Source organism: Nerophis ophidion, linkage group LG01 (assembly GCF_033978795.1).
Source record: "Nerophis ophidion isolate RoL-2023_Sa linkage group LG01, RoL_Noph_v1.0, whole genome shotgun sequence".
Taxonomy (NCBI): domain Eukaryota; kingdom Metazoa; phylum Chordata; class Actinopteri; order Syngnathiformes; family Syngnathidae; genus Nerophis; species Nerophis ophidion.
Window position 1 is genome coordinate 59,134,535 of NC_084611.1, and position 27,554 is coordinate 59,162,088.

Below are 27,554 nucleotides of genomic sequence, written 5' to 3' on the forward strand. Positions count from 1 at the left end.
GACCTCCTCAATCCCACCAACATGTCTTCCTATGAGGAATCGGTGCCTGGGGAATCTGTGGTGGGCTCTCCTATTTCTGGGGCTGGTGTTGCTGAAGTAGTTAAAAAGCTCCTCGGCGGCAAGGCCCCGGGGGTAGATGTGATCCGTCCGAATTTCCTTAAGGCTCTGGATGCTGGGGTGCTGTCTTGGTTGACAAGACTCTGCAGCATCGCGTGGACATCGGGGGCGGTACCTCTGGATTGGCAGACCATGGGGGTGGTCCATCTCTTTAAGAAGGGGGACCGGAAAGTGTGTTCCAACTATCGTGGGATCACACTCAGCCTTCCCGGTAAGGTTTATTCAGGTGTACTGGAGAGAAGGCTACGCCGGATAGTCGAACCTCAGATTCAGGAGGAACAGTGTGGTTTTCGTCCTGGTCGTGGAACTGTGTACCAGCTCTATACTCTAGGCAGAGTCCTTGAGGGTGCATGGGACATTGCCCAACCAGTCTACATGTGCTTTGTGGACTTTGAGAAGGCATTCGACCGTGTACCCCGGGAAGTCCTGCGGGTAGTGCTCAGAGAGTATGGGGTAACGGACTGTCTTATTGTGGCGGTCCGCTCCCTGTACGATCAGTGTCAGAGCTTGGTCCGCATTGCCGGCAGTAAGTCGGACCCGTTTTCAGTGAGGGCTGGTCTCCGCCAAGGCTGTCCTTTGTCACCGATTCTGTTAATAACTTTTATGGACAGAATTTCAGGCACAGTCAGGGCATTGAGGGTATCTGGTTTGGTGGCTGCAGGATTAGATCTATGCTATTTGCAGATGTTGTGGTCCTGATGGCTTCATCCGGCCAAGATCTTCAACTCCCACTGGATCGGTTCGCAGCCGAGTGTGAAGCGACCGGAATGAGAATCAGCACCTCCAAGTCCGAGTCCATGGTTCTCGCCCGGAAAAGGGTGGAGTGCCATCTCCGGGTTGGGGAGGAGACCCTGCCCCAAGTGGAGGAGTTTAAGTGCCCAGGAGTCTTCTTCACAAGTGGGGGAAGAGTGGATCGTGAGATCGACAGGCGGATCGGTGCGGCGTCTTCAGTAATGCAGATGTCGTACCGATCCGTTGTGGTGAAGAAGGAGCTGAGCCGGAAGGCAAATCTCTCAATTTACCGGTCGATCTACGTTCCCATCATCACCTATGGTCATGACCTTTGGGTCATCACCTATGGTCATGACCTTCGGGTCATGACCGAAAGGATTAGATCATGGGTACATGCGGCCGAAATTAGTTTCCTCCGCCGGGTGGCGGGGCTCTCCCTTAGAGATAGGGTGAGAAACTCTGCCATCCGAGAGGAGCTCAAAGTAAAGCCGCTGCTCCTTCACATCGAGAGGAGCCAGATGAGGTGGCTTCCGAACGCCTTCCTAGGGAGGTGTTTAGGGCACGTCCAACCGGTAGGAGGCCACGGGGAAGACCCAGGACACGTTGTGAAGACTATGTCTCCCGGCTGGACTGGGAATGCCTTGGAATCCCCCGGGAAGAGCTAGACGAAGTGGCTGGGGAGAGGGAAGTCTGGGCTTCCCTGCTTAGGCTGCTGCCCCCGCGACCCGACCTCGAATAAGCGGAAGATGGATGGATGGATGGATGGATGGATGTTCATTCAAGGCCAAGGCAAAATATCGTAATACATTTCGTATATCGCGATATGGCCTAAAAATATTGCGCTATTTAAAAAAATGCAATATCCCCCAGCCCTACTTAAGGGGCAATGTTTTTCCATGTGTGCAACCACAACTCCTGTTGACTACCTTCTTGAGAGAGAGGTTTCTGTTTGAAGTAGTGGTTGAAATTACAGAAGCCATCTTTAAATCCATAATATTGGCATGGCCAAGTACAGAGGGCTTTGGATTTTTTTACATTTCCATCTGTTGGCCATATCAGAAGGCTTTATTTGTAAACACGCTCATTGCTGCCGATCATTCATCCAGTGATACTAATAATGCTGGCGACGTGTGCTATTGTCAACTGCCACAGACAGGGTGAGAGGTATTACCAGTTTATGTCGCATTCCTTAGAGTATTTCTGGACAGACGGAAGCGACTGAAAAGAAGAGTGAACACCAAAGGCAAGCATGGTTTGCTATGATCAACCGAGATGTGACGTGCTATGACGACTCTGTGTTTGTTCGGATCATTTCATTTTACGTACCGGTAATTAAGAAAATCTAAATAGAAATTAATCTAAAAGAAGTGACAACCCTACTTTGCACTAACTTGTGGTGTTTGGTCGAAGAACTTTGACAGTTTAAAAAAAAAAATAGTACTCACTTCTCTCATCCAGACTCGCTTCCACATAAAACAAAAGTGGCACGACATGAGAACAACATTTTCCTAATCTTGCTTTACAATCATAGTGTGCTAAGATTATTTTAGATTGGTTAACCAGGGTGTCAAACTTGGGTCGGATCATTTTTGCGAGTAGTTATACACTACTAGCCTTGACAACACAATGTCCACAGGGTATTTACAGATAAACACAAACATCAAAAACCCATCCGCAAACAAAGCAGCCATAGTATAGACTCCTATAATTTTGAAAGATAATCAAGGTGTAAAATGGGCTGGGTTAAAATGAGGTAGTTTACATTCAGATTGTCCAGGTATGAGTAATTGGGAATACTTTGGCCAAAAATCTGAAGCCCTCTATACTCTATGCCAGGGGTAGGGAACCTATGGCTCTCGAGCCAGATGTGGCTCTTCTGATGACTGCATCTGGCTCTCAGATAAATCTTAGCTGACGTTGCTTAACACGATAAGTAATTAATAATTCCGCTGGTAATCACAGTGTTAAAAATAACGTTCAAAATACAAAACATTCTCATGCATTTGAATCGATTGCACCGTTTCAAGAAGTCGCATTAAAGGCCTACTGAAATTAGATTTTCTTATTTAAACAGGGATACCAGGTCCATTCTATGTGTCATACTTGATCATTTCGGTATATTGCCATATTTTTGCTGAAAGGATTTAGTAGAGAATCCACGATAAAGTTTGCAACTTTCGGTGCTAACAGAAAAGCCCTGCCTTTACCGGAAGTCGTAGACGATGACGTCACATGTTGATGGCTTCTCACATCTTCACATTGTTTCTAATGGGAGCCTCCAACAAAAAGAGCTATTCGGACCAAGAAAACGACAATTTCCCCATTAATTCGAGCGAGGATGAAGGATTCGTGTTTGAGGATATTGATAGTAACGGACTAGAAAAAAAACAAAAAAGAGTTTAAAAAAAACGCGATTGCATTGGGACAGATTCAGATGTTTTTAAACACATTTACTAGGATCATTCTGGGAAATCCCTTACCTTTCTATTGTGTTGCTAGTGTTTTAGTGAGTTTAACAGTACCTGATAGTCGGAGGCGGTTGTCCACGGGTGTCTTGACGCCAATTTCTCAGCGAAGTCGACGGCAGATTTATGGACGGGGCAAGCTCAGCTGATCTCTGGTAAGAAGCGACTTTTTACCACAATTTTCTCACCGACACCTTCTGGTTGACGTTCGGTCGTTATCCATGTTCGCTTGACCGCGCTCTGATCCATAGTAAAGTTTCACCTCCGGGAATTTTAAACAAGGAATCACCGTGTGTTTTTTTGTCTAAAGGCTAAAGCTTCCCAACTCCATATTTCTACTTTAAATTCTCCAATATTATTTGAACAAATTGCAAAAGATTCAGCAACACAGATCTCCAAAATACTGTGTAATTATGCCATTAAAGCAGACGACTTTTAGCTGTGTGTGTGCGCGCGCAGCGCTCATATTTCCTAACAGCCTGTGACGTCACGCGTACACGTCATCATTATGCAACATTTTCAAGAAAAAACTCCCGGGAAATTTAAAATTGTAATTTAGTAAACTAAAAAAGCCGTATTGGCATATGTTGCAATGTTAATATTTCATCATTGATATATAAACTATCAGACTGCGTGTTGGGTAGTAGTGGGTTTCAGTAGGCCTTTAATAGATGTCTTTTGTGTTTGAAAAAGACATCTGTATTCAGTGTTAAAAAATATGATATGGCTCTCACGGAAAAACATTTTAAAATATTTGGCTTTCATGGCTCTCTCAGCCAAAAAGGTTCCCGACCCCTGCTCTATGCACTGTAAAAAATATTTTTTTATTTTTATTGTCTTGACCTTTTTATTCTGTATATATGTGCTTTGTATGTGCTAGTGATGAAAAGATAAGCAAATGGACATTATTTTATTTTTAATATGTATTACTGTCCACTCAGACGTGCATTACACAACAAAGTCAAATGGAATTATTGATTTCATTAAGAGATAATACATAACATTTACTCAATTGTATTAACTGAAATCAAATCATTTAAAAAAGTTGACACATTTGTGTTAACATTTGTAGTTTCTGCACCTTAAATCACTTATGAACATAGTCTTCCAATAATGTAAAATGCTCTATATAATTTTCAGTTAAAGCCCTTCCTTTTTAAATGGCAACATGGTTTTTAAGCTTTTAACATTTCTCAATAGGCCCCACCAGATTGTGTAAAGCAGAATTTGTCTAATAGTGGGGCGGAATAATCTGGTGATATTTTTGTAGAATGCTGGTGCTAGCATTTACAGTGTATACAGATAAATAAATACATATTTTCAGATTCTCCATAATATTTATAAATATGAGGCAGAGGGGGAAAAAATGAAGTCTCCTAAGCAGGGTTTGTACGGGTGCTTAAAAAGCTTGAATGGTTGGATTTTAATGTGTTTTCAAGGTTTGGAAAAATGCTTGAATTTTGGGTGAAGTAAATGCTTGGAAATATTCATCATATTTCTCGGCAGAAAAAAAAACAAAATAAGTTTCCTTAAAAATGAAAGCTACAAGCTTGATTTGTTGGCTTTGTACGAGCCCACACATTAGGTTGTTGTCATGCCAGAGCCGTATATATGTATATCCCCAAGAGGACAGTGGTGCATCGGTCCATCATGCCAGGAGGTTGTCGTTTTAATGAACGTTGGATGGAAAATGATAAATACAAACTTTGGATAAAACGTGGACAAAATCCACGTGTTGCCTGCTGCAAAGTATGCAAAAAGGACGTTAATTTGCACTTTTTGGACTTGTTTGTACTGTCATATTTAATTTATAAGATTTTGCACAACATAGAGCTGTGAATGCTCTATGTTGTGCAAAGATCTAGTGTGCGAGGTGGAGAAGTTCCGGCTAGAGATAGTCAAACTCACTTCGACGCACAGCAAAGGCTCTGGAACCACTTCTCTCGAGAGGGACTGGACTCTCTTTTTTTCTGGCGTTGCCAGCAGTGAGAGGCGACGGGCTGGGCTGGCAGTTCTTGTTTCCCCCCCGGTTTAAAGCCTGCATGTTAGAGTTCAACCCAGTGGACGAGAGGGTACCTTCCTTTCGCCCTCCGGTGGGGGGTCGGGTCCTGACTGTTGTTTGTGCTTTCGCACCAAACAGCAGTTCAGAGTACCCACCCTTTTTGGAGACACTCGAGGGAGTACTGGAAAGTGCTCCCCCGGGTGATTTCTTTGTCCTATTGGCAACGACAGTGAAACCTGGAGAGGTGTGATTGGGAAGAATGGCCGCCCGTATCTGAACCCAAGTGGTGTTTTGTTATTGGACTTTTGTGCTCGTCATAGATTGTCCATAACAAACACCATGATCGATGTTGTAGTTGTGTCATCGGATTTGCGTCCTCATGTTTTGGACACTCGGTTGAGGGGCAGAGCTTTCCTCCGATCACCACCTGGTGGTGAGTTGGCTGCGATGGTGGGGGAGGATGCCGGACAGACCTGGCAGACCCAAACCCATTGTGAGGGTCTGCTGAGAACGTCCAGCAGAGTCTCCTGTCAGAGATAGTTTCAATTCCCACCTCCGGAAGAACTTTGAACATGTCTCAAGGGAGGCGCTGGACATCGAGTCCGAGTGGACGATGTTCCGTACCTCTATTGTCGAGGCGGCCGATTGGAGCTGTGGTCGCAAGGTAGTTGGTGCCTGTCGTGGCGGTAAGCCCAGAACCCGTTGGTAGACACCAGCGGTGAGGGATGCCGTCAAGCTGAAGAAAGAGTCCAATCGGGTTCTTTTGGCTCGTGGGACTCTGGAGGCAGCGGACAGGTACCGACAAGCCAAGCAGTGTGCGGCTTCAGCGGTCGCAAAGGCAAAAATTCGGACATTGGAGAAGTTCGGAAAAGCCATTGAAAACCACTTCCGGATGTCTTCGAAGCGATTCTGGACCACCATCCGCCGCCTCAGGAAGGGGAAACAGTGCACTGTCAACACCGTGTATGGTGCAGATGGTGTTCTGCTGACTTCGACTGCGGATGTTGTGGATCGGTGGAGGGAATACTTCGAAGACTTCCTCAATCCCACCAACATGTCTTTCTATGAGGAAGCGGTGCCTGGGGAATCTGTGGTGGGCTCTCCTATTTCTGGGGCTGAAGTTGCTAAGGTAGTTAAAAAGCTCCTCAGTGGCAAGGCCCCGGGGGTAGATGAGATCCGCCCGGAGTACCTAAGGCTCTGGGGGGCTGTCTTGGTTGACAGCCCCACAGATTGGCAGACCGGGGTGGTGGTTCCTCTCTTTGAGAAGGGGAACCGGAGGGTGTGTTCCAACTATCGTGGGATCACACTCCTCAGCCTTCCTGGTAAGGTCTATTCAGGTGTACTGAAAAGGAGTTTACGCCGGACAGTCGAACCTTTGGATTCAGGAGAAACAATGTGGTTTTCGTCCTGGTCGTGGAACTGTGGACTAGATCTATTCTCTCGGCAGGGTTCTTGAGGGTGCATGGGAGTTTGCCCAACCAGTCTACATGTGCTTTGTGGACTTGGAGAAGGCATTCGACGGTGTCCCTCGGGAAGTCCTGTTGGGAGTGCTCAGAGAGTATGGGGTATCGGATTGTCTGATTGTGGCGGTCCGCTCCCTGTACGATCAGTATTAGAGCTTGTTCCGCATTGCCAGCAGTAAGTCGGACACGTTTCCAGTGAGGGTTGCTATTTGTCACCGATTCTGTTCAGAACATTTATAGACAGAAGGCGCATTCAAGGTGTTTAAGGGGATTCGGTTTGGTGGCTGGAGGATTAGGTCTCTGATTTTTGCAGACGATGTGGTCCTGATGGCTTCATCTGGCCAGGATCTTCAGATATCACTGGATCGGTTCGCAACCGAGTGTGAAGCGACTGGGATGAGAATCAGCACCTCCAAGTCCGAGTCCATGGTTCTCGCGCGGAAAAGGGTGGAGTGCCATCTCCGGGTTGGGGAGGAGACCCTGCCCCAAGTGGAGGAGTTCAAGTACCTCGGAGTCTTGTTCACGAGTGAGGGAAGAGTGGATCGTGAAATCGACAGGCGGATCGGTGCGGCGTCTTCAGTAATGCGGACGCTGTATCGATCCGTTTTGGTGAAAAAAGAGCTGAGCCGGAATGCAAAGCTCTCAATTTACCGGTGGATCTACGTTCCCATCCTCACTTATGGTCATGAGCTTTGGGTTATAACCGAAAGGACAAACTCGCGGGTACAAGCGTCCGAAACGGGTGTCCTCCGCCGGGTGGCGAGGCTCTCCCTTAGAGATAGGGTGAGAAGCTCTGCCATCCGAGAAGAGCTCAAAGTAAAGCCACTGCTCCTCCACATCGAGAGGAGCCAGATAAGGTGGTTCGGGCATCTGGTCAGGATGCCACCCGAACGCCTCCCTAGGGAGCTGTTTCAGGCACGTGCGACCGGTAGGAGGCCACGGGGAAGACACAGGACACGTTGGGAAGAGTAGGTCTCCCGGCTGGCCTGGGAACGCCTCGGAATTCCCCGGGAAGAGCTAGACGAAGTGGCTGGGGAGAAGGAATTTGGGCTTCCCTGCTTAGGCCCTGACCTCGGATAAGCGGAAGAAGATGGATGGAGAGCTGTGAATGATTTTGAGTTTTTGTACAACATGGTTTGATGTATTTTTGCTTATTCTTTTGGTTGTCTACTTAACTTGTCTGACGACACCTCAGTTAAAGCAAACAATTTGCATCTTGTTGTTTTGGTTAATTGCATTAAAATGGTTACATCATTGGACTTGTTTGTATTTTGAATGTCATGTAATGTATAATTTGTAACCTTTTTCAGAACTTAGAGCTGAGTTAATAGGAATGATTTTGTAGTTTTTACACAACATAGTTGTGTGCATTTCTTGCTATATATTTTTTTGTCTAAACTTGTCTGGCTACTACTTCAGTGAAAGCAAAAAAAGTAAACTTTTATCTTTTCATTGTCATTTGTTCTCATAGCCACAGTTATAAGTCTAGTTATGCTTAATGGAAGGTGACTAAGGTGTTGGGAAACAAACAAAATATTTTCTTTTAATTTATTATCCTTATATAATGTGGAACAGTTTCGTTAATAAATGAATGAAATTGATATTTTGAGGGTGCGTGTATTTATATCACATTGTGCAGTCTACAAGCACAAATACGGTGTGAATGAATCCGTGCTGGATACACTTTTGCAAACACCAATGACATTGAATATTCTACAGAAACACTGCTTCATTTTCAATGCCTCATTCAGTTATTGATAACTGCTGGTTCAATGTCAGGCTTAGGTTTTAGCAGATTTTCTGTATTTTTCCTACAGACAGCATTTGGTGACCTCAAACAACAAGGCTATGGATTGATTCAAACTCGTTTTCACCATTTAAAGGGTACTGGAAAAACTGAAAATTGATCTTGAAAGTCCTTAAAATGCTGGAATTTGGCCATGGAAAAGGTGTACAAACCCTGCTTAAGGAGTGCTTGACAAAAAATAATAGAGAACCCCTGCTTTATATAGTTTTAAAAGCCTACTGAAACGAGATTTTCTTATTTAAACGGGGATAGCAGGTCCATTCTATGTTTCATACTTGATCATTTCGCGATATTGCCAAATGTTTGTTGAAAGGATGTAGTAGAGAACATCGACGATAAAGTTTGCAATTTTTGGTCGCTAATAAAAAAGCTTTGCCTGTACCGGAAGTAGCAGACGTGCGCGTGACGTCAAGGGTTGGGGAGCTCCTCACATCCTCACATTGTTTACAATCATAGCCACCTGCAGCGAGAGCATTCGGACAGAGAAAGCAACGATTTCCTCATTAATTTGAGTGAGGATGAAAGATTCGTGGATGAGGAGAGTGAAGGACTAGAAAAAAATTAAAATTACTTTTTTTTTTTTTAAAAAGGCGAGGTCAGCGGGAGCGTTTCAGATGTTATTAGACACATGTACTAGGATAATTCTGGAAAATCCCTTATCTACTTATTGTGTTACTAGTGTTTTAGTGAGATTATATGGTACCTGAAAGTCGGAGGGGTGTGGCCACGGGTGTGGTGACTGCCAGTGTCTCCGATGTGAGGAGGTAAGAGAGTCCGCAGCTGCAGGAGGACGCAAGCTCCGCTCATGTCTATCGTAAGAGCTGACATATTACCACAATTTTCTCACCGAAACCTGCCGGTTGACATGTGGTGGGGAACCATGTTCGCTTGACCGCTCTGTTCATTAGTAAAGCTTCACCTTCGGGAATGTAAACAAGGAAACACCGGTTGTATGTGTGTTGCTAAAGGCAGCTGCAATACACCGCTTCCCACCTACATCTTTCTTCTTTGACTTCTCCATTATTAATTAAACAAATTGCAAAAGATTCAGCAAAACAGATGTCCAGAATACTGTGTAATTATGCGGTTGAAGCAGACGACTTTTAGCCGTGATCGGTGCTGGAAGAACATGTCCGCTACAACCGGTGACGTCACGCGCACACGTCATCATACGCGACATCATTCCGCGACCTTTTCAACAGGATACTTCGCGGGAAAATTAAAATTGCAATTTAGTAAACTAAACCGGCCGTATTGGCATGTGTTGCAATGTTAAGATTTCATCATTGATATATAAACTATCAGACTGCGTGGTCAGTAGTAGTGGGTCTCAGTAGGCCTTTAACAATCTCGATTTTGTCATAACCACAATTTTCTTATCAGGAAAATGTGCTGTACTTTGGTCTTATCTAATAAACGAAATATTCTGATTTATAATTTCAAAGTGTGGTTGTTCTTAGTTACCATTCTTAGTCGCCATCCTCCCACACTTATCCTGTGAAATCTTGCTTTCTAGCTTTGTTCCTGTATTCTTTGCAGGCTGTCAACATTTTTAGGTAAAAATTATTTGTTAGATATTTCAGCAGTGTCTTGACAGCCATAGTTTGCAGTGTTGTTTTCTGATAGTCCTGCTCTTCAGATACAGAGCCAGAGGGAGACAAGCGTCTTGGAGTCAAGGACCGGAGGCGCGCGAGGAAGGAGAGGCGCTCTACTGGCGTCATTCAGCCAGGTGTAGAGGTGAGAAATCTTCAAGTGTACACACAGAACAGACCACACAGCTACTTTAACGCTTACTGTATTTTCCAATGCATCTGATAAGAATTTGTTTACATTTATGTTACAGCCTTATTATTAATGGAATTATTTTTCCCCTCAACATTATACAATTTTTATTTTTACAAATGTATTAAAAATAGAACATTTTCTTAAAATCACATCTGCATAAGTATTCTCAGCCTTTTGAACTCAGGCGTTTCCACTGGTTCTCTTTAAGATGCTTCTATGGCTTTGTTTGATTGAACATGATTTTGAAAGTGACACATCTGTCTATAGAATGTCCCACAGTTGACAGTCTTTTACACAACTGTGACTTCTGTACCAAGGTTGGACAACAATGAATAAAAAAACAAACTTTCTTGCATGACAAAAAACCACACACAAAATGTTTGGCAAAAAATAATGACGGCATCTCTGCTCCTCTTTGAGAAAAGCGATGCATGCTTTGATGTTGGAGTCTCCAAAAGTGTCCAATAAGACAACAAAGAATCCCCAGCTTTGTCACTAGTCATCTTTATAAATAAAACAAATCTGGAGGGGTCTTAATGCTCTGTAAATAATTGCTAGGTTAGCATCACACGCGCCCTCCTGCTGTGTCCTCTTATTCTCTGGCTCACCAGCTGTGTATTAGGTATGTATCAAAGCAGAGTTACAATGCCATCTACTGTACTGAGTAGGGCTGCAACTAACGATTAATTTGATAATCTATTAATCTGTCAATTATTACTTTGATTAATCGATTAATAATCGGATAAAAAAGACAAACTACATTTCTATCCTTTCCAACACTTTATTTAAAAAAAACGCATACTGGCACCATGTCCTTTCAACTTGCCAAACATAAAAATAACAAGCCAAGTGTTAGAAAAATGTTGTTGTTTTTTTTATGAAGTGCACCATTGTCATGCACAATAGCAATAATTTTGCTTAGGGGAATTTCAAACCTGCCTACTACCTATTCCAACCATTCTGCAATGTTGGATGCTGAATGTTTTTCCTCTAGTGGCATGGTCGTCAGGCAGATTGACTTCATGTTCCATTCTTCTCCAATGTAGTGGCATGTATTGCCAAGGTAGGCTACACTTGTCCACACATCAGTGGTCAGAACAATTTTGCTCTGGAGGGCTTTAATGTCCGTTTACACAGCTTGAAATGTCTGCACATACTTCCTCTCCATCAGTTTGGTAAAATGGGTCCTTGAGGGAAGAGTGTAACCAGGGTTGAAGACGTAAATAATTTTTCTGAAACCGTCATCCTCTACCATTGATAGTGGCCTCATGTCAGTTACCAACATATTTAGGACACTATCAGTCAGTGCAGCCGCTTGCCGTGGTGTGCACTCCTTCCTCTGTACCAAGTCTCTAATGCTGGCTTGTTTCTTTCTGAAATGACAGAAACCATATCATGAACGTACATAGTAGCAACAGTTACATGTAACTCAATACATACTTAGTTGATTTATTTAATAATTTCTGATGTAAAAGGCACATTTTTTCATATCATGGTGACTGCTGCCTAGTTTTTCTTGTTATATTGATATTTTACTGTTATATTTTTATTCTTATGATGTTTTTTAATTTTTATTCTTATTGTAATATTTTCTTCTTTTTTTTTTCATTTAAACCCACGTTATTTACTTTTTAAATTAGATCTCAGTTCTGTACACTGCTGCTGAAATTTAAATGTTCCTGAGGAAACTCCCTGAGGGAATCAATAAAAGTAATATCTATCTATCTATCTATCTATCTATCTATCTATCTATCTATCTAATTACACCACCACATTAAAAAAAAGCTAAATTAAATAAATGAACATTGGGGATGCAGCATACAACAATAACACAGAAATGTAACTCATCAGATCACAACTGAATCAGATATTGTACACATTTCTGTTGTGAATAATAAAGGATTCATTTTAGGCTGCCTGTGAATAATAACATGAAATATTCCAGCACCTTCATAACGTTTAGTTATACTAAAGCGTCACTCAAGTCTAAATAGATTTATATAGCTTTATTTGGTCCGGCTATATTGATCCATTATGAAACCAACCTGAGATATTTCTGTCTGTTTACTGCCTTAAAATAATCTCCTCGTTAACAACATATTAAAAACACACAAAGACGGACACAACGGATTAATGTACTCTGACTATGGACTTAAAAAGTTACGTACCATGAGTTTTTCCTCTTCATCCATGCTTCAACATGCTTCCTGTTCAGGTGCTCCCGAAGCGATGTCGTGCTTCCGTGCCACGCGAGGTCGATGTTGCACGTTTTGCAGGAAACTGTCTTCTTTGCATTGTTTAGGGTGAAGAATTCCCACACTTTTGACGACTTAGGTCGTAGACTTTTCTCCATTGCACTTATACTATCGCTCCTGTTTTCCTCCGCCATTTTTCAAATGTTTCCAGACAAAGAATACAGCTTGGTCACGTGAGCTGCATATGACACATCATTGGCTGGCTTACTGCCGCCGCCCTGGCGCTGTTTTGTACTTTTTTGTACTTATTTTGATTATTGTTCCTCAGCTTTTTGTAAATGTTGCAGTTCCTAAATAAAGGTTTAGGAAAGAACGAAATGAAAAAAAAAAAAAAGCCTCAGCTTATGTGCACTGCATACATCCAACGAATCGTTGACTAAATTAATCGCCAACTATTTTTATAATCGATTTTAATCGATTTAATCGATTAGTTGTTGCAGCCCTAGTACTGAGTTGTAACTACAAGCTACATCCATTTTCTACCGCTTGTCCCATTCAGGGTCACAGACAGTTACATTTTAATATGTTCATGAGCATTAACCCTTTAAAGGGGATCTGCATTTTTTTTACATTTTGCAGATCATTCGCAATCATTATGAGAGACAAAAACACACTTTTTTCCCTCTCTTTTGCTGAGCAGCGCATTTCTGTATCTGGCAACAAATGTGTGTTCCTACATCCTGAAACAAAGGGATGTGTGTTTTAATTATGGCATACTTGGTAATAGACGGGGATTGGGGACGGCGTGGCGAAGTTGGTAGAGTGGCTGTGCCAGCAATCTGAGGGTTACTGGTTCAATCACCACCTTCTACCATCCCAGTCACGTCCGTTGTGTCCTTGAGCAAGACACTTCACCTTAGCTCCTGATGGGTCCTGGTGAGCGCCTTGCATGGCAGCTCCCGCCGTCAGTGTGTGAATGTGTGTGTGAATGGGCGAATGTGGAAATACCGTCAAAACGCTTTAGGCTCTTTTAAAAAAAAAAAAAAGGGGGTAGAAAAGCGCTATACAAGTACAACCCATTTACCATTCACGGTGGAAGAGGGGTTAGTGCATCTGCCTCACAATAAGAAGGTCCTGAGTTGTCCTGGGTTCAATCCCGGGCTCGGGATCTTTCCCTGTGGAGTTTGCATGTCCTCCCCGTGAATGCGTGGGTTCCCTCCGGGTACTCCGGCTTCCTCCCACTTCCAAAGACATGCACCTGGGGATAGGTTGATTGGCAACACTAAATTGGCCCTAGTGTGTGAATGTGAGTGTGAATGTTGTCTGTCTACTGTATCTGTGTTGGCCCAGCAATGAGGTAGCGACTTGTCCAGGGTGTACACCGCCTTCCGCCCGATTGTAGCTGGGGGCGGCATGGCGCAGTGGTAGAGTAGCCATGCCCAACCCAAGGGTCCATGGTTCAATTCCCACCTTGTACCAACTTCGTCACGTCCGTTGTGTCCTGAGCAAGACACTTCACCCTTGCTCCTGATGGGTGCTGGTTAGCGCCTTGCATGGCAGCTCCCTCCATCAGTGTGTGAATGTGTGGTGAATGGGTAAATGTGGAAGTAGTGTCAAAGCGCTTTGAGTACCTTGAAGGTAGAAAAGCGCTATACAAGTACAACCCATTTTTTATTTAAGATAGGCACCAGCACCACCCGCGACCCCAAAGGGAATAAGCGGTAGAAAATGGATGAATGGATGGACGGTAAAGACAACTATTTTTGGACGAATGAGTGTTCACAACCTTATCTTTTTAAAGCAGAATATATGGAGTATGGTTATAGTAGCCAGGACAAACAGAAGGTGAAACTTTGGTGCAGACGGAAACCGAGAGCGTGAGGTCTGGTTGATTTGGTCACGCAGCAAATGACTTTGAGCCAAGTGATGTTGAAAAAAGATGGATTGCTTACCCAAATCAACTGGAAACGTCCCCGGCCAACTGGACCAAAAAAAAAGGTGCAGTTCCCCTTTAACGGGGCGTTTTTTGCAACTTGTTCAATTATATTTTTCAAACCCAAAATGGTAGCTCACTTTACCATTAGTTCTTTAACAGAACATATGTTTTTTAAAGTTATTGTTGCACAATTATTTACAATTAACAATTTGTCAGGCGTTCAGGGTTAAAACTAGCGGGGAGTGCGCGCACACACAGCTTTTAAAGGGGCTGTTTGCAACATTTTCACAGATACCGTGAGGGCGGCAACTTTCCAATGTATTTTTACACATTATATCCTGCCCTCTCACAACTTCTTGTACATAATGACGTAATTACGTACATACGTAACACATACACACACATTAACTTTAGGTGTTGTTAGCTAATATTAGCAATTTGGCAAGCTAGCATTCACTGTTACTGAATGTACTTTCTATCATAACATCATTGCAACAATGTAATTTCCCCATTGAGGGGTCTATCGTCTCTTATATTGTTTGTTGCTTCTCTTGGACTGCTTTTGTATGTGTGCACGCGCACTCTGTGCGTTCGTGTTGAGACCGGGTGAGTGACTTCCGTAAACACCAATGATTCTATTTGAGTTGGTAAAAATGTCATTACATAAACTTTGTAAATGTGAAAAATATATACAATTGTCAAGCAAATGTGTTCTGTTAAACTACTGATTGTAACAAAAGCTGTCCAGTGGTGTTATTGTTATATTTTTTGTTTTGAAAATTGTTACTGTGAGGAAGTTGCAAACCGCGCCTTTAACAATTTGCAGTCAAGTTATTGTTATGATTGAATTATAACTATCGTTAGCTATCCAAATCGCTATCATTAGTTGACAACACAAAATTATTGTTACGTACAGGTTTGGTTATTCAATTACGTGCTAAAGCCGTAAGAGGGCGGGTATGTGATGCTTACAACACATTGATAGATTATCACTCCAGACATCTGCATAAAAGTTGCAAACAGTTATTAGTGCAAAATATTGTGTCCCTAACAAAGTCAAATTTGTTGTTTCAGAATGAAGACGACGACTCTCATTTTGATGATCACAACAGCCACTCTGAACTCAAGTGAGTTTAAAAAGTACATTATTACTGCATATATGGTAATGTTTTATATTTTTTTCCAAGATGTTGTTATGCGGTGTTCATTATGTGCATTCTAACAATTATACACTCACTAAACATTTCTTAGTGACAGTTTTTATTCTGCGTCAGGACTAAGGATGGGAGTTTATAAGATTCCATTTTCGACTTTGCTTAACGATTTGATTTTCTATCAATTCTCTAATCAATTTTCATTTGGAAAAGAGTATAAAAAAGCAGGTTGATTAGCATCAACTTTGTATTGTTGAGCAGAAATGTGTGTACACACCCAGCAATGAGGTATTTTTTGTAGTATTTGGTAGAAATAAAAGTTTGATATCAGAGGACCTCAGGATCCGTGAGGGATAATACGATAAAACATGTTAGATAGATATGAAGGCGTAAGGCCATTAAGACATTTAAAAAGTAATAAAATATATGAAAAAATATAGATAGAAACACAAGGGGTGTCCCAATACAACTTTTCACTTCCAATATGATTTGTATTATTATTATATTATTTTGTAGTGAGGAATGAAATGGTTTAAGTGAAATGATTAAAAATAAAAAAAACATTAACCTACTAACTGCCTAGAATAGACTTATGATGTCTTTTGTTTGAGTGGAGTGGCATTTTTTTTTTTTTTTGCAACACCGAGTGGCCATGGAGACTTTTTATGTGTAAATAATGTCAAAGTATAATTATATTATACTTGTTTATATTGACTAATAGAATAGAATAGAATAGAGTTTTATTGTCATTATTGCAATGAACAGGTTCAAAGAACAACGAAATTGGAGCAGCTCCTCCTAAGGTGCATATACAATATGGTAGTATAAATAGTAAAAAAAAAAAAAAAGATAGAGATGACAGATGTATCTATGTATATGTATCCACACAGATGCATATCTGCATGCATATGAATACATATACACGCATACATAAAACATTATTGCACATATTAGTCCGAAAAAATAGAAAAACATTTAAACATTACACATGAGGACATGATGGACATATTGTGCTCACTCAGTGCCTGTTTAATGCTACTATGGCTCTTGGGTAAAAGCTATTTTTTAGTCTATTGGTGCTCGCTTTTAGCACCCTGTAGCGTCTGCCTCAGGGTAGCAGTTCCAGGTGGCTGTGCCCGGGGTGGAATGGGTCTTTCAGGATGCTCTGTGCTTTCCTGAGACAGCGGGAGCTGTACAGGTCAGCCAGGGGGGGGAGGGGGCATCCGATTAACTTCTGGGCGGTCTTTATGACTCTCTGGAGCGCCGTTCTCTCTGCGGCCGTGCAGCTGCTGAACCACACGCAGATGCAGTAGGTCAGGATGCTCTCAATGGAGCACCGGTAGAAGGACACTAGCAGTTCCTGTGAGAGGTGGTTGTTCCTGAGTATTCTCAGGAAGTGCAGTCTCTGGTGTGCCTTCTTGATGGTAGCCGTGGTGTTGGTGCTCCAGGATAGGTCGTCGGCCAGGTGGACTCCCAGGGAGCGGAAGTCGGAGACCCTCTCCACACAGTCACCACTGATGATCAGGGGCAGGATGTCAGTTTTTTTCCTCCTGAAGTCTATGACCAGCTCCTTGGTCTTGGAGGTGTTCAGGGCCAGGTTGTTGACTTTGCACCAATCCGACAGCTTCTCCACCTCATCCCGATATGCAGCCTCGTCTCCCTCCGAGATGAGCCCCACTACGGTGGTGTCATCCGCAAATTTGATGATGGAGTTGCTGGAGTGGGCAGGTGTGCAGTCGTATGTGTAGATGGAGTAGAGAAGGGGGCTCAGCACGCAGCCTTGTGGAGAGCCGGTACTGAGGTGCAGGCTTGATGTATTGATGTACAATACTGTTTTAGACTGCATTATTGTTCTATTAAGGACATTTGATACATATATATAACTTGTGTGGTATTGAGTGCTTGGGCTTTTTTGTAGCTGCTAGCACCTATTAGCCTATTCCTGTAGCCTAACATGTTTACATTTTGTAATGGCCTAACTAAAATACAGGAACAAAACAAACTTATTGGAAGACATTTAGACGTTAACTGGCAGTCTAGCTTTGCACAAGTAAAGACACTGCTGGACTACTTGTATCAGAGATTTTAGATGCAAGCTGATATCATTCGGGTGTGAATTAATGATGGGTTCCAACTTTTTTGTGAGCGCTTTGAGTATCTAATAATAGAAAAAGCGCGATATTGTTCTAATGCATTATTATTACTATTATTATTATCCCATACTTGGGTTTTTTTTCTGCTGATATCGAACTGATATCCACGTCGATTTATCAGATCGGGACATTGCCACAAAGTAGCTAATCGCCTTTGTTAGATAATAAAATATATGAAAACACAATATAAATGAAAATATGCACAAATGCAGGAAAACTATATCAACAAACAAAAAGTTGTCCGCCGTCCAAGGGTGTCGACATTAACAGCTTCCACTCTATATAAATATGCTCATTTGTGTTTGATGTTTCTGTGCAGTTCCAGTGGATTAGGAGACGGTGATTACAGGATGGTACGTGTCTTAGCACCGCCTACACACACACTCACACACATTCCTGAAAAAAATGATGTTATTGCTGACATTCGTACATTTCTGGTTTTAAAAATGAAGCGAGCTGCTGATTGGCTGGATCATCTGCTACATTATTTGCATGAACCTTATCACCTCAGAAAATGTGTTCTCAGCTCTGACTTAGTGTTTTTTTCCAGCTCTACTTTCAGGTCCTGCAGCAGAACTTGGCACTGAAGGACAAACTGCAGGAGATGGAACTGCTGCTCAGTCAAAATAAAGTGGAGATGGAGAAACTCCGACAGGTTGGCTTTTTTTTACTTGGGAAAAATACATAAACTGTGATGTGAACTTCTTAGCTGAAGTGAAGGCTCAACAAGCAAACTATGGAATGATTGAAGATTGTATAATATAAAATAAAAACAGTCAATGTTTGTGTGTGACAGAATAACGAGAGCAGCACAGAAAGACCTGCCTTGTTGGAGCTGGAGAGATTTGTGAGTCTGCTCTATACAACATTTGCTGTAAACTAAACTGCGTTTGTAAAATACAGCATATCCTTGATTTTCAAAAATACATATTTTAAGCAGTTTTTACATAAATCATATTTAGAAACAAAATATAATGTACATTATACATATACAATAAATGTAAATATATTTTTAATTTAATCTACTCATTGTAATACATTTGAGTGTATACATACAAATTTTAATATTTTTAGATAAATATTGAAATGATCATTTATTAAATTGCACTTTTTGTGTAATTTGTGTAAATTATATGAGCAGTTCGGTTGTCTAATTTTCCAGGCGTGACTGTGATAAATTAATTTCCTCAAACTAGTGTTATTATTAGAAACATCTCATGTTTATGACCTTCTGAATACGTTTTTTTTAACATAATTACATCCCTCTAAACTACGGCTGTCAATGTTAATGTGTTAGTGCATGTGATTAATAAAAAAAATATTCCATCCATCCATCCATTTTCTACCGCTTATTCCCTTTCGGGGTCGCGGGGGGCGCTGGCGCCAATCTCAGCTACAATCGGGCGGAAGGCGGGGTACACCCTGGACAAGTCGCCACCTCATCGCAGGGCCAACACAGAAAAAAATATTGCGTTTTAATAAATTGTTGAGGATTAATCACCTTTACCCAGAAAACGTGCGCATCGGTACGCGGTTCGGGATCGAGATGAGAAAACAGAACTTTAGATATAACTGAGATGACCTGTTGGTATTGCAGCAACAAACGTTCTTATCATCGGCGCACATAATGTTTAAAATACCATCCTAAAGCAAAACACGTACTTAAGGAAGCGCCGCTGGCATGAATGCTACATCCACAACAAGCAAAGGAGAAGGCTATGCAAGTATATTACCTGCGTCAAAGTTGTCAACAAATACCAAAGATGCCTTTGCAAAATGGACAGCCACCACATGTAAGCCACTTAACATCTGTGAAGACCAAGTCCTGCAAGAAGATGCCACAGTGTGTGTTTGATTGATTGATTGATACTTTTATTAGTAGATAGCACAGTTCAGTACATATTCCGTACAATTGACCACTAAATGGTAACACCCAAATAAGTTTTTCAACTTGTTTAAGTCGGGGTCCACGTTAATCAATTCATGGTATGAATTGTGTGTGTGTGTGTGTGTGTGTGTGTGTGTGTGTGTGTGTGTGTGTGTGTGTGTGTGTGTGTGTGTGTGTGTGTGTGTGTGTGTGTGTGTGTGTGTGTGTGTGTGTGTGTGTGTGTGTGTGTGTGTGTGTGTGTGTGTGTGTATACTTATCAATCAAAGTTTATTTATATAGCCCTAAGTCACGGGGTTCTCTAAAGGCCTGTTCAAGCCACAACGACATCTTCGAGATCCCATATAAGGGCAAGAAAAAACTCAACCCAATGGGATACAATGACAAACCTTGGCTTTGTTTACTCCAAGGGAAAATCTCAGGAGCAAAGTCTGTGTAGTTTGTCCCCCATGATTTTTAAGGCAAACGATGGTAGTACACATGCGCCTGACTTCGTTTTCAGGAAGTAAATAGTGCTGCCTGAAATGCATTGATAATTGACAGTTTTTCGGTAAGGACAGGTTTAACAACTACATTATTACCGATCACTCTTTATAACTTGCTTATTATTTAAAGGGGAACATTATCACCAGACCTATGTAAGCGTTGGAAAATGGAAAATGCTGGAAAATGAAATCATCATCTCCATAGAGCTTTTCAACAGATACAGCTACAATAGCCGTATTCCCATGGTAAAGCCACTCCTGAACTCAAGACAACGCAAGAAGTGTCTGACTGACGGACAGTTGCAGAGTGGTCCAGAGTCCTGTTTTCAGACGAAAGCAAATTTTGTATTTGATTTGGAAGTCAAGGCGCTATAGTCTGGAGGAAGGCTGGAGAGGAGCAAAATCCAAGTTGCTTGAAATCCAGTGTGTTCCCACAGTCAGCAATGGTTTGAGGAGCCATGTCAGCTGCTGGTTTTGGTCCACTGTGTTTCATCAAGTCCAGAGTCAATGAAACTGTGTACCAAGAACACTCCATGCTTCCATCTGTTGTAAAGCTCTATGGAAATGATGATTACATTTTCCAGCATGATCTGGCACCTGCCCAAAGTGCCAAAACCACCGGTAACTGATGTATTGACCATGGCATTACTGTCCGCGATTGGCCTGCCAACTCCCCTGACCTGAACCCTATCGAGAATTTGTGGGGTATTGTGAAGAAGACGCTGAAAGACACCAGACCCGATAATGCAAATGAGCTAAAGTTTGCTATTAAAGCATCCTGGGCATCCATAAGAACCCAACAATGCCACAGGCCGATTGCCTCCATGCCACGCTGCATTGATGCAGTAATCCATGCGAAAGGATTCCTAACCAAGTACTTAGTGCATTAATTGACATTTTCAAATGTTTAATTTTATTTTGCTGTTATAAATCTTTTTTTTAACTTGGTTTGAGGAAATATTCAAATTTTTTGAGATAGGATTTTTGAGTTTTCTAAAGCTTCATGCCATAATCAGCAATTTTAAAATAATAAAAGGCTTGCAATATGTGTAGTGCATCCAGAATGTATGACATTTCCATGTTTTTAGTTTCATTACAGAAAATAAAGAACTTTATCACAATATTCTAATTTTCAGAGACAGTCTTGTGTGTGTGTGTGTGTGTGTGCGTGTGTGTGTGTTTATATGTATGTGTATGTGTATATATGGTAAAACATTTATATCATTAAAAAAAAGCAAAAAAGTGTAACTTAAGGAGAAAAAGTTCAAAGTTGATTGTTTTAACAGCTTCTGCACGAGTATGTTTAAAAAATATATACAGTAAAACCTAAGTGAATCTTTGGTAATAAAAGTTAGGATACCCCTGTTTTATGAATATAAGTTATTGCTGTAAAGCTGTCACTTTGTCATGTTTAATTTTCAGGAGAAGTTGGCCCTCCACAGGAAAGCAGTGGATCTGGAAGACGAGCTGAAGGTTGTGACTCAGTTTTTGTCAGTTCACTGCAATAAGTGTGTACTTCCTAAGTGTGTGAATATTAATAGATTGTATATTGATTATTACTCATGCAGCATCTTATCCTTTTGACCACTAGAGGTAATTTTTACTTCTTTATTTTTCATTTGTAGGGATGTAAGGGTATTGTGAATATTGCGATATTTTGGTTTTAAAATGCTAGCAATAATGCCGTGGTATGTGACAGTATCAAACGAGAACTTGGAGTACTTCCGTCAATGTAGTTTTTTTCCGGCACTATGAAATGGGCTGTTCCGAGAAGTAAACTCCATATTCCGAGATCCCTTGCACAGTGCGGCGAGCAGAGTGGAGAACCTCCTGCAAAGTTTAAATCAGAAGTATTGAAGCAAAATCGATAAAGAAGAAAATGTGGTGTTGGAGTCTTTGGCGGTCTGATGAATGAGTGAACAAACAGTTATTTCCTTTTGGTAAAAATCAAAAACGGCAAGAAGAACTGTGTCCACAACTAGGAATACGAGTAGTTGGCCACTTGATGCCGACACCCCGGAAATATCTTTGATGTAAAACCAAGAAGCCAGCCAGGCCAAACATCAATTTGTGACACATTTACATTATTAATTAAATTGTCACTTAAACCTTCTGAGAATCAGCATTTTCCCAACTTATAAAAAAATGTCCACTGCAGAGGACGATGCTTCTCAGAAGTTAAAAGTTGATAGTCACTAAACTGAACATTGTTATAAATTGGATGTTTGTATTGTCAACTTAAAAAAACTCATCTAAAGTTACTTGATACACTTTGTGTTCCCGCAGTATTCTTTGCACTTTAAAAATACTTTTTTGTCGTAATAACAATGATTAAAACGTGTGCATTGTCAGTGTTCAATTACAGTAAGCATGTTTATCCTTAACATTCCTGCCACTTCTTTTTTTATTTTTTATTTTTTTGTCCTGTCCATCTTCTCAGGCAAATCATATAGTTGATGAAGATGCCCATGTCGGTTGTTCAGGTTTACTTTACAAAAGAGAAGTGTAGGATACTTCTCTTGTTGCCTTATTTGTATTTGACTTCATTAAATGTATTTATATTATCATTTGGTGCAGCTGGGCAGAACGGGATAGAAAGAGAAAAAAAGGAAGACGGAGGGGAATTTGTGGGGACAAGAGGGGGGGGATTAGACAGAGACAACAACAGCAAACACAACAGTAACAACAACAATAATAGAACAACATCAGCACATACGATATGTACAAATATGATGGTAAAAGTGATAGCAAAGAAGCAATTAGCGAAATAAATAATAATACAGAAATAACACTGAGCATTTTTACACTACAAATGGAGCATTACAAATAACAATAGAAATAGCGCTATAGATAATGAACAATACCAATAATTTACCTCTATTATCAACAATACAGTTGTTCAAATGCAACAATACATATACAAAATGATAGACATAAAAAATGAATACCGAAAAACCGAGGGGAAGAAAGAGAAGCAACCTAGATTAACCTTGTAGATTGTTATAGTAAAAATAGGTTAAGCTTTGTCTGCCACTTCATTTTAAACACGATGGAAACTTTTACTCAGCCTTCATCTTTTTTGACAATACCACAATAATATCGTACTTAATGCTGTGGCGATATCGTACTATGAAATTTTGATATCGTTAAATCCCTACCAATTCGACAAACAGTAAAAACGTTGACAGGTTTACCGTATAATAATCGGTGAATTAGCGTGTATAATAACACATGATCAACAGTTGGCTTTATTTCCATACATGGTGTTCTATATATTTCATTTAAAATCAGTAATGTTCTAATATGTTCAAGTCGAAATCAATAGTGTTCTAATATGTTCATGTATTTTTTTTAACATGTGTTTATTTAGTTTTTTTGACACACAGTTGACAGAAATACAATACAACCCATATCAAATATTCCCTGCCCAGCTCTCCACAGATAGGGTCACTCCTAAATTCACCTCCCAAAGTGACCTAATGTAATACAGAGACTCAAGGCGTAAAGGAAATATTTTGGTTATAAGTACACGTAATTGATCCTTTTAAACTTAGAAGCGATGTCAGAAACACATTTAAAATTCTGTCAGTTGGTAATTTTGTGAACCGAGGGAAGGTATTATGGGCAAAACTGCGGATCTGTAGATATTGAAAAAAAAGTGTTGCTTAGGGAATGAAAGTGTATTGCAAAGTAAAAATGTATTAGAAAGTTGCTGAAAAGAGGCAAAAATGTTATCAATGTATATATCTTCAATTTTACTGATACCCAAACTTGACCATTTTCAAAAAGGCACTATTAATAAGAGAGGAGGGTAAAAGCATGTTTAGAACTGAACCCAAATCCTAAATGAGGTTTTTACAATTGGATTTTTTGTAAAAGTGAAAGTAGATTAGTGAATGAGAGTGAACCAGAGCCCTAAGAGATACTGGGTTAGTTGAGTTAGACTCCATAAACAACAATAATGGAGTGGGCTGAAAAGCTACATATTGCAGCCGTTATTTGATTATTGGTTTTCCAGTAGTAAAACCTAAAGTTTGGTATTGCTAATCCTACTGACAATTTGGATCTCTGCAAATAGTTCACGTAACCTGTGAGTCTTTTTATTCCAAAGTAAGTCCAAAATCTTACTTTCTAGTTTATGAAAGGAGGACGAAGGGAGAGAAAAAGTGTTATGCGATGGCCGCGGAAGTACATTCATTTTAACTGAGTTGACACAAGTCACTAGATAAATTAAGGACCAACGATCAAAATCTCCCTGAATTCTGGACAACAGCGGAACAAAGTTTGCTTTATAAAGCTCTGCAAGCATTTGTGTGACCAGGACACCAGAAGTATGTTAAACTTTGCGAAGCAATTTTAAAGGGAAAATTGTGCAGAGGATATTTCTTAGCAGCAAAATTTATCGAAGATATTTCACTTTCCCCCAAGTTCAATTTGTAACCAGATACTCTCCAAAATCTTGGAGAGTACTTAAGGCAGCCGGATTGAGAGGCGGATGTCCGAGAGATACAGAAGGTCATCTGCGTAGAGAGAGACTGTCTACAAATGCCCATGACAGGCAAATTAGTAAGAAGCGCTATTGACAGAGGCTTAATGGCAAGAGAAAAAAAGCAATGAACTCTGAGGACAACCCTGCCGTGTAAAATAAAACAGGGGACGTGCAATGGCAAGTGCAAAAAGCAATGGACTTCGAGGACAACCCTGCTGTGTGGAACAAAAGATGGGAAAGTTGGGATTGAATATTATTTGTCCTGACCAAGGCTTTAGGAGATGACTCAAGGAGCCTAATCATTAGATAAAACTGTTACCAACGCCAAATCTCTCCAGGACATGAAATAGATAATTCCACTCCACTCAGTGAAATGCTTTTCCAGCATCCTTAGATACCACTTGTTTGTGGGTGTTGGAAGCAGGCACACTGTACATACAGTTTAATAAAAAGAAGTCAAAGATAATAAAAGGAGTGTATTTCGAATGAACCCGGTTTAATCTGCATTAATAATAAAAGGGAGAATAGTATCATTTAAAGTCCACATTTAGGTTAATAGGAGGATATGAAATGCTCGACAAAGGATCTTTGCCTTTTTTTAAGACCAGAGAAATTGAAGCTCGGTTGAGTGAGGCGGCCAGATTCAAACGATTGATTGTACAAACCCCGTTTCCATATGAGTTGGGAAATAGTGTTAGATGTAAATATAATTGGAATACAATGATTTCCAAATAATTTTCTAACCATATTCAGTTGAATATGCTACAAAGACAACATATTTGATGTTCAAACTGATAAAAAAAAAAATGTTTGCAAATAATCATTAACTTTAGAATTTGATGCCAGCAACACGTGACAAAAAAGTTGGGAAAGGTGGCAATAAATATTGATAACGTTTAGGAATGCTCATCAAACACTTATTTGGAACATCCCACGGGTGTGCAGGCTAATTGGGAACCGTTGGGTGCCATGATTGGGTATAAAAGCAGCTTTCATGAAATACTAAGTCATTCACAAGACAAGTGTTACAACAGCGTGGCTTTGTAAAAAAAGAGTGCGGGTACTTTCCTGGCCCGCCAGCAGTCCAGACCTGTCTCCCATCGAAAATGTGTGGCGCATTATGAAGCGTAAAATACGACAGCGGAGACTGTTGAATGACTTAAGCTCTACATGAAACAAGAATGGGAAAGAATTCCACTTTCAAAGCTTCAACAATTAGTTTCCCTCAGTTCCCAAACATTTATTGAGTGTTAAAAGAAAAGGTGATGTAACACAGTGGTGAACATGCCCTTTCCCAACTACTTTGGCACATGTTGCAGTCATGAAATTCTAAGTTATTTGTAAAAAAAAAAAAAAAAAGTTTATGAGTTTGAACATCAAATATCTTGTCTTTGTAGTGCATTCAGTTGAAAATGGGTTGAAAAGGACTTGCATATCTTTGTATTCCGTTTATATTTATATCTTACACAATTTCCCAACTCATATGGAAACGGGGTTTGTACATGTCCAATAATATATTTATTTTTTTATTTGGGAGTATAACCATCTGGTCCTGGGGATTTTGTATTTTGTAGAGATGACACTGCAACAATTCCGCAAAAATAACTGGTCTTTCTAACTCCACTGCAATGGACAAATCTACTGAGGGGATGTTCAGTTGGCAAAAAATATATCACAGGAGTAGAACATTGAAAATACCTAACATGTTCAAGTCTAAATCAAAAGTGTTCAATATGTTCAAGTCTAAAACAATTGTGTTCTTGGTTTCTCTCTCTCTCTCTCTCTCTCTCTCTCTCCCTCCCCCCCCAAGGTTCTGGGAGACCTGAAAGCAGACAACCAGAGGCTGAAGGATGAGAACGCTGCTCTCATTCGAGTCATCAGCAAACTGTCCCGATGAACACAAAAAAAAAAAAAGGGCATAAAAGGGTAACAATTGAACAGACTTTCAGGACTGTTGCAGATTTACTGTAAGCTAAAATGCACCTTTTTGTGAACTCCTCAATTCCACTTTTATATTCACTTTTATTCTTATTTTTTTAAACTGGAATATTTTAAGGCATTCTCGTTCCTTGTTTTGTATAAAATGTGTGCTATGAAACTAAAAGCCATGCAGAGTTTGGATGTCAGAAAGGGTGAAGAAATAAAAAAAGTGCAGTTTGTGACCAGCAAAAGAAGAAATGTGCCAAATTGAATGCATGTTGAAAGGCCAGTGTTGTCTGAAGGCGGACCAGGCGTGTACATCATGTTCAGTAAACCTATGTAACATTAAATTATGTAACATGTTAGTTAAATTATGTAACGTGTTCATTAATGTAGTACTTCTCAAATAGTGTGGCAGGGCCCCCTGGGGACAGGGAGGTCCCTTTGTCCCCGGGGAACATGTTTTATCAGTACCATGGTTCAAACCTGACTTCATAAAGCTGTGCACTACAAAACATGCTCAGTGGAGCCAATAAACCTGACTTTCTCATGTTGATTTATCTTCTTTTTTTTTTTTTTTTTTTTTTTCACTCAGCACAAATTGTTGCATTAGTTTTTGTTTTGTATGGTAAATGTTTTATATACTGACTTAATGTTGCTGATCAATTTTATCGACAATCTTTTGGGGACTGAATTATTATTTGTTTTTAGTTTAATAAGGATTTTGTTTTTTTAAAATATAAATCTTATTGATGCACATTAAATGTGGTCTGTTACAGACTAAATGTTATCCATTTATTGTAAATTGATTTATATTTCTTTCCTTGTTTTTTCTTTTTCTTTAATGTTAATGATACAATGTTATTTAGTGGTGTACTTAACAATTTTAAAGACAAATGGTACTATTTGTAGTCGCGACAGATGTTTTCTTCCTAGTTTAAAGACATTGCATTAATTCTATAAATC

General features: G+C 40.5%; 1 protein-coding gene and 1 long non-coding RNA gene across 2 annotated transcripts in view; one reads left to right on the forward strand and one right to left on the reverse strand.

Annotated features, from left to right (window-relative positions):
- The window catches only part of ppp1r12c (protein phosphatase 1, regulatory subunit 12C), a 58,763-nt gene extending 31,619 nt beyond the window's left edge, over positions 1-27,144 (forward strand). Inside the window, exons 14-20 of the mRNA XM_061908360.1 lie at positions 10,226-10,323; positions 15,577-15,629; positions 18,129-18,162; positions 18,360-18,464; positions 18,606-18,656; positions 21,602-21,652; positions 26,479-27,144. Of these exons, the coding sequence (XP_061764344.1) occupies positions 10,226-10,323; positions 15,577-15,629; positions 18,129-18,162; positions 18,360-18,464; positions 18,606-18,656; positions 21,602-21,652; positions 26,479-26,565 (479 nt within the window). The 3' untranslated portion in view covers positions 26,566-27,144. The remainder of the gene's footprint in view (positions 1-10,225; positions 10,324-15,576; positions 15,630-18,128; positions 18,163-18,359; positions 18,465-18,605; positions 18,657-21,601; positions 21,653-26,478) is intronic.
- Positions 11,133-12,769, reverse strand: LOC133557708 (uncharacterized). The gene is made up of 2 exons (XR_009807834.1): positions 12,540-12,769; positions 11,133-11,744 (listed from the first exon to the last, which is right to left on the reverse strand). It is a non-coding gene; the product is annotated as an uncharacterized LOC133557708 (long non-coding RNA).
- Positions 27,145-27,554: the final 410 nt, after the last annotated feature.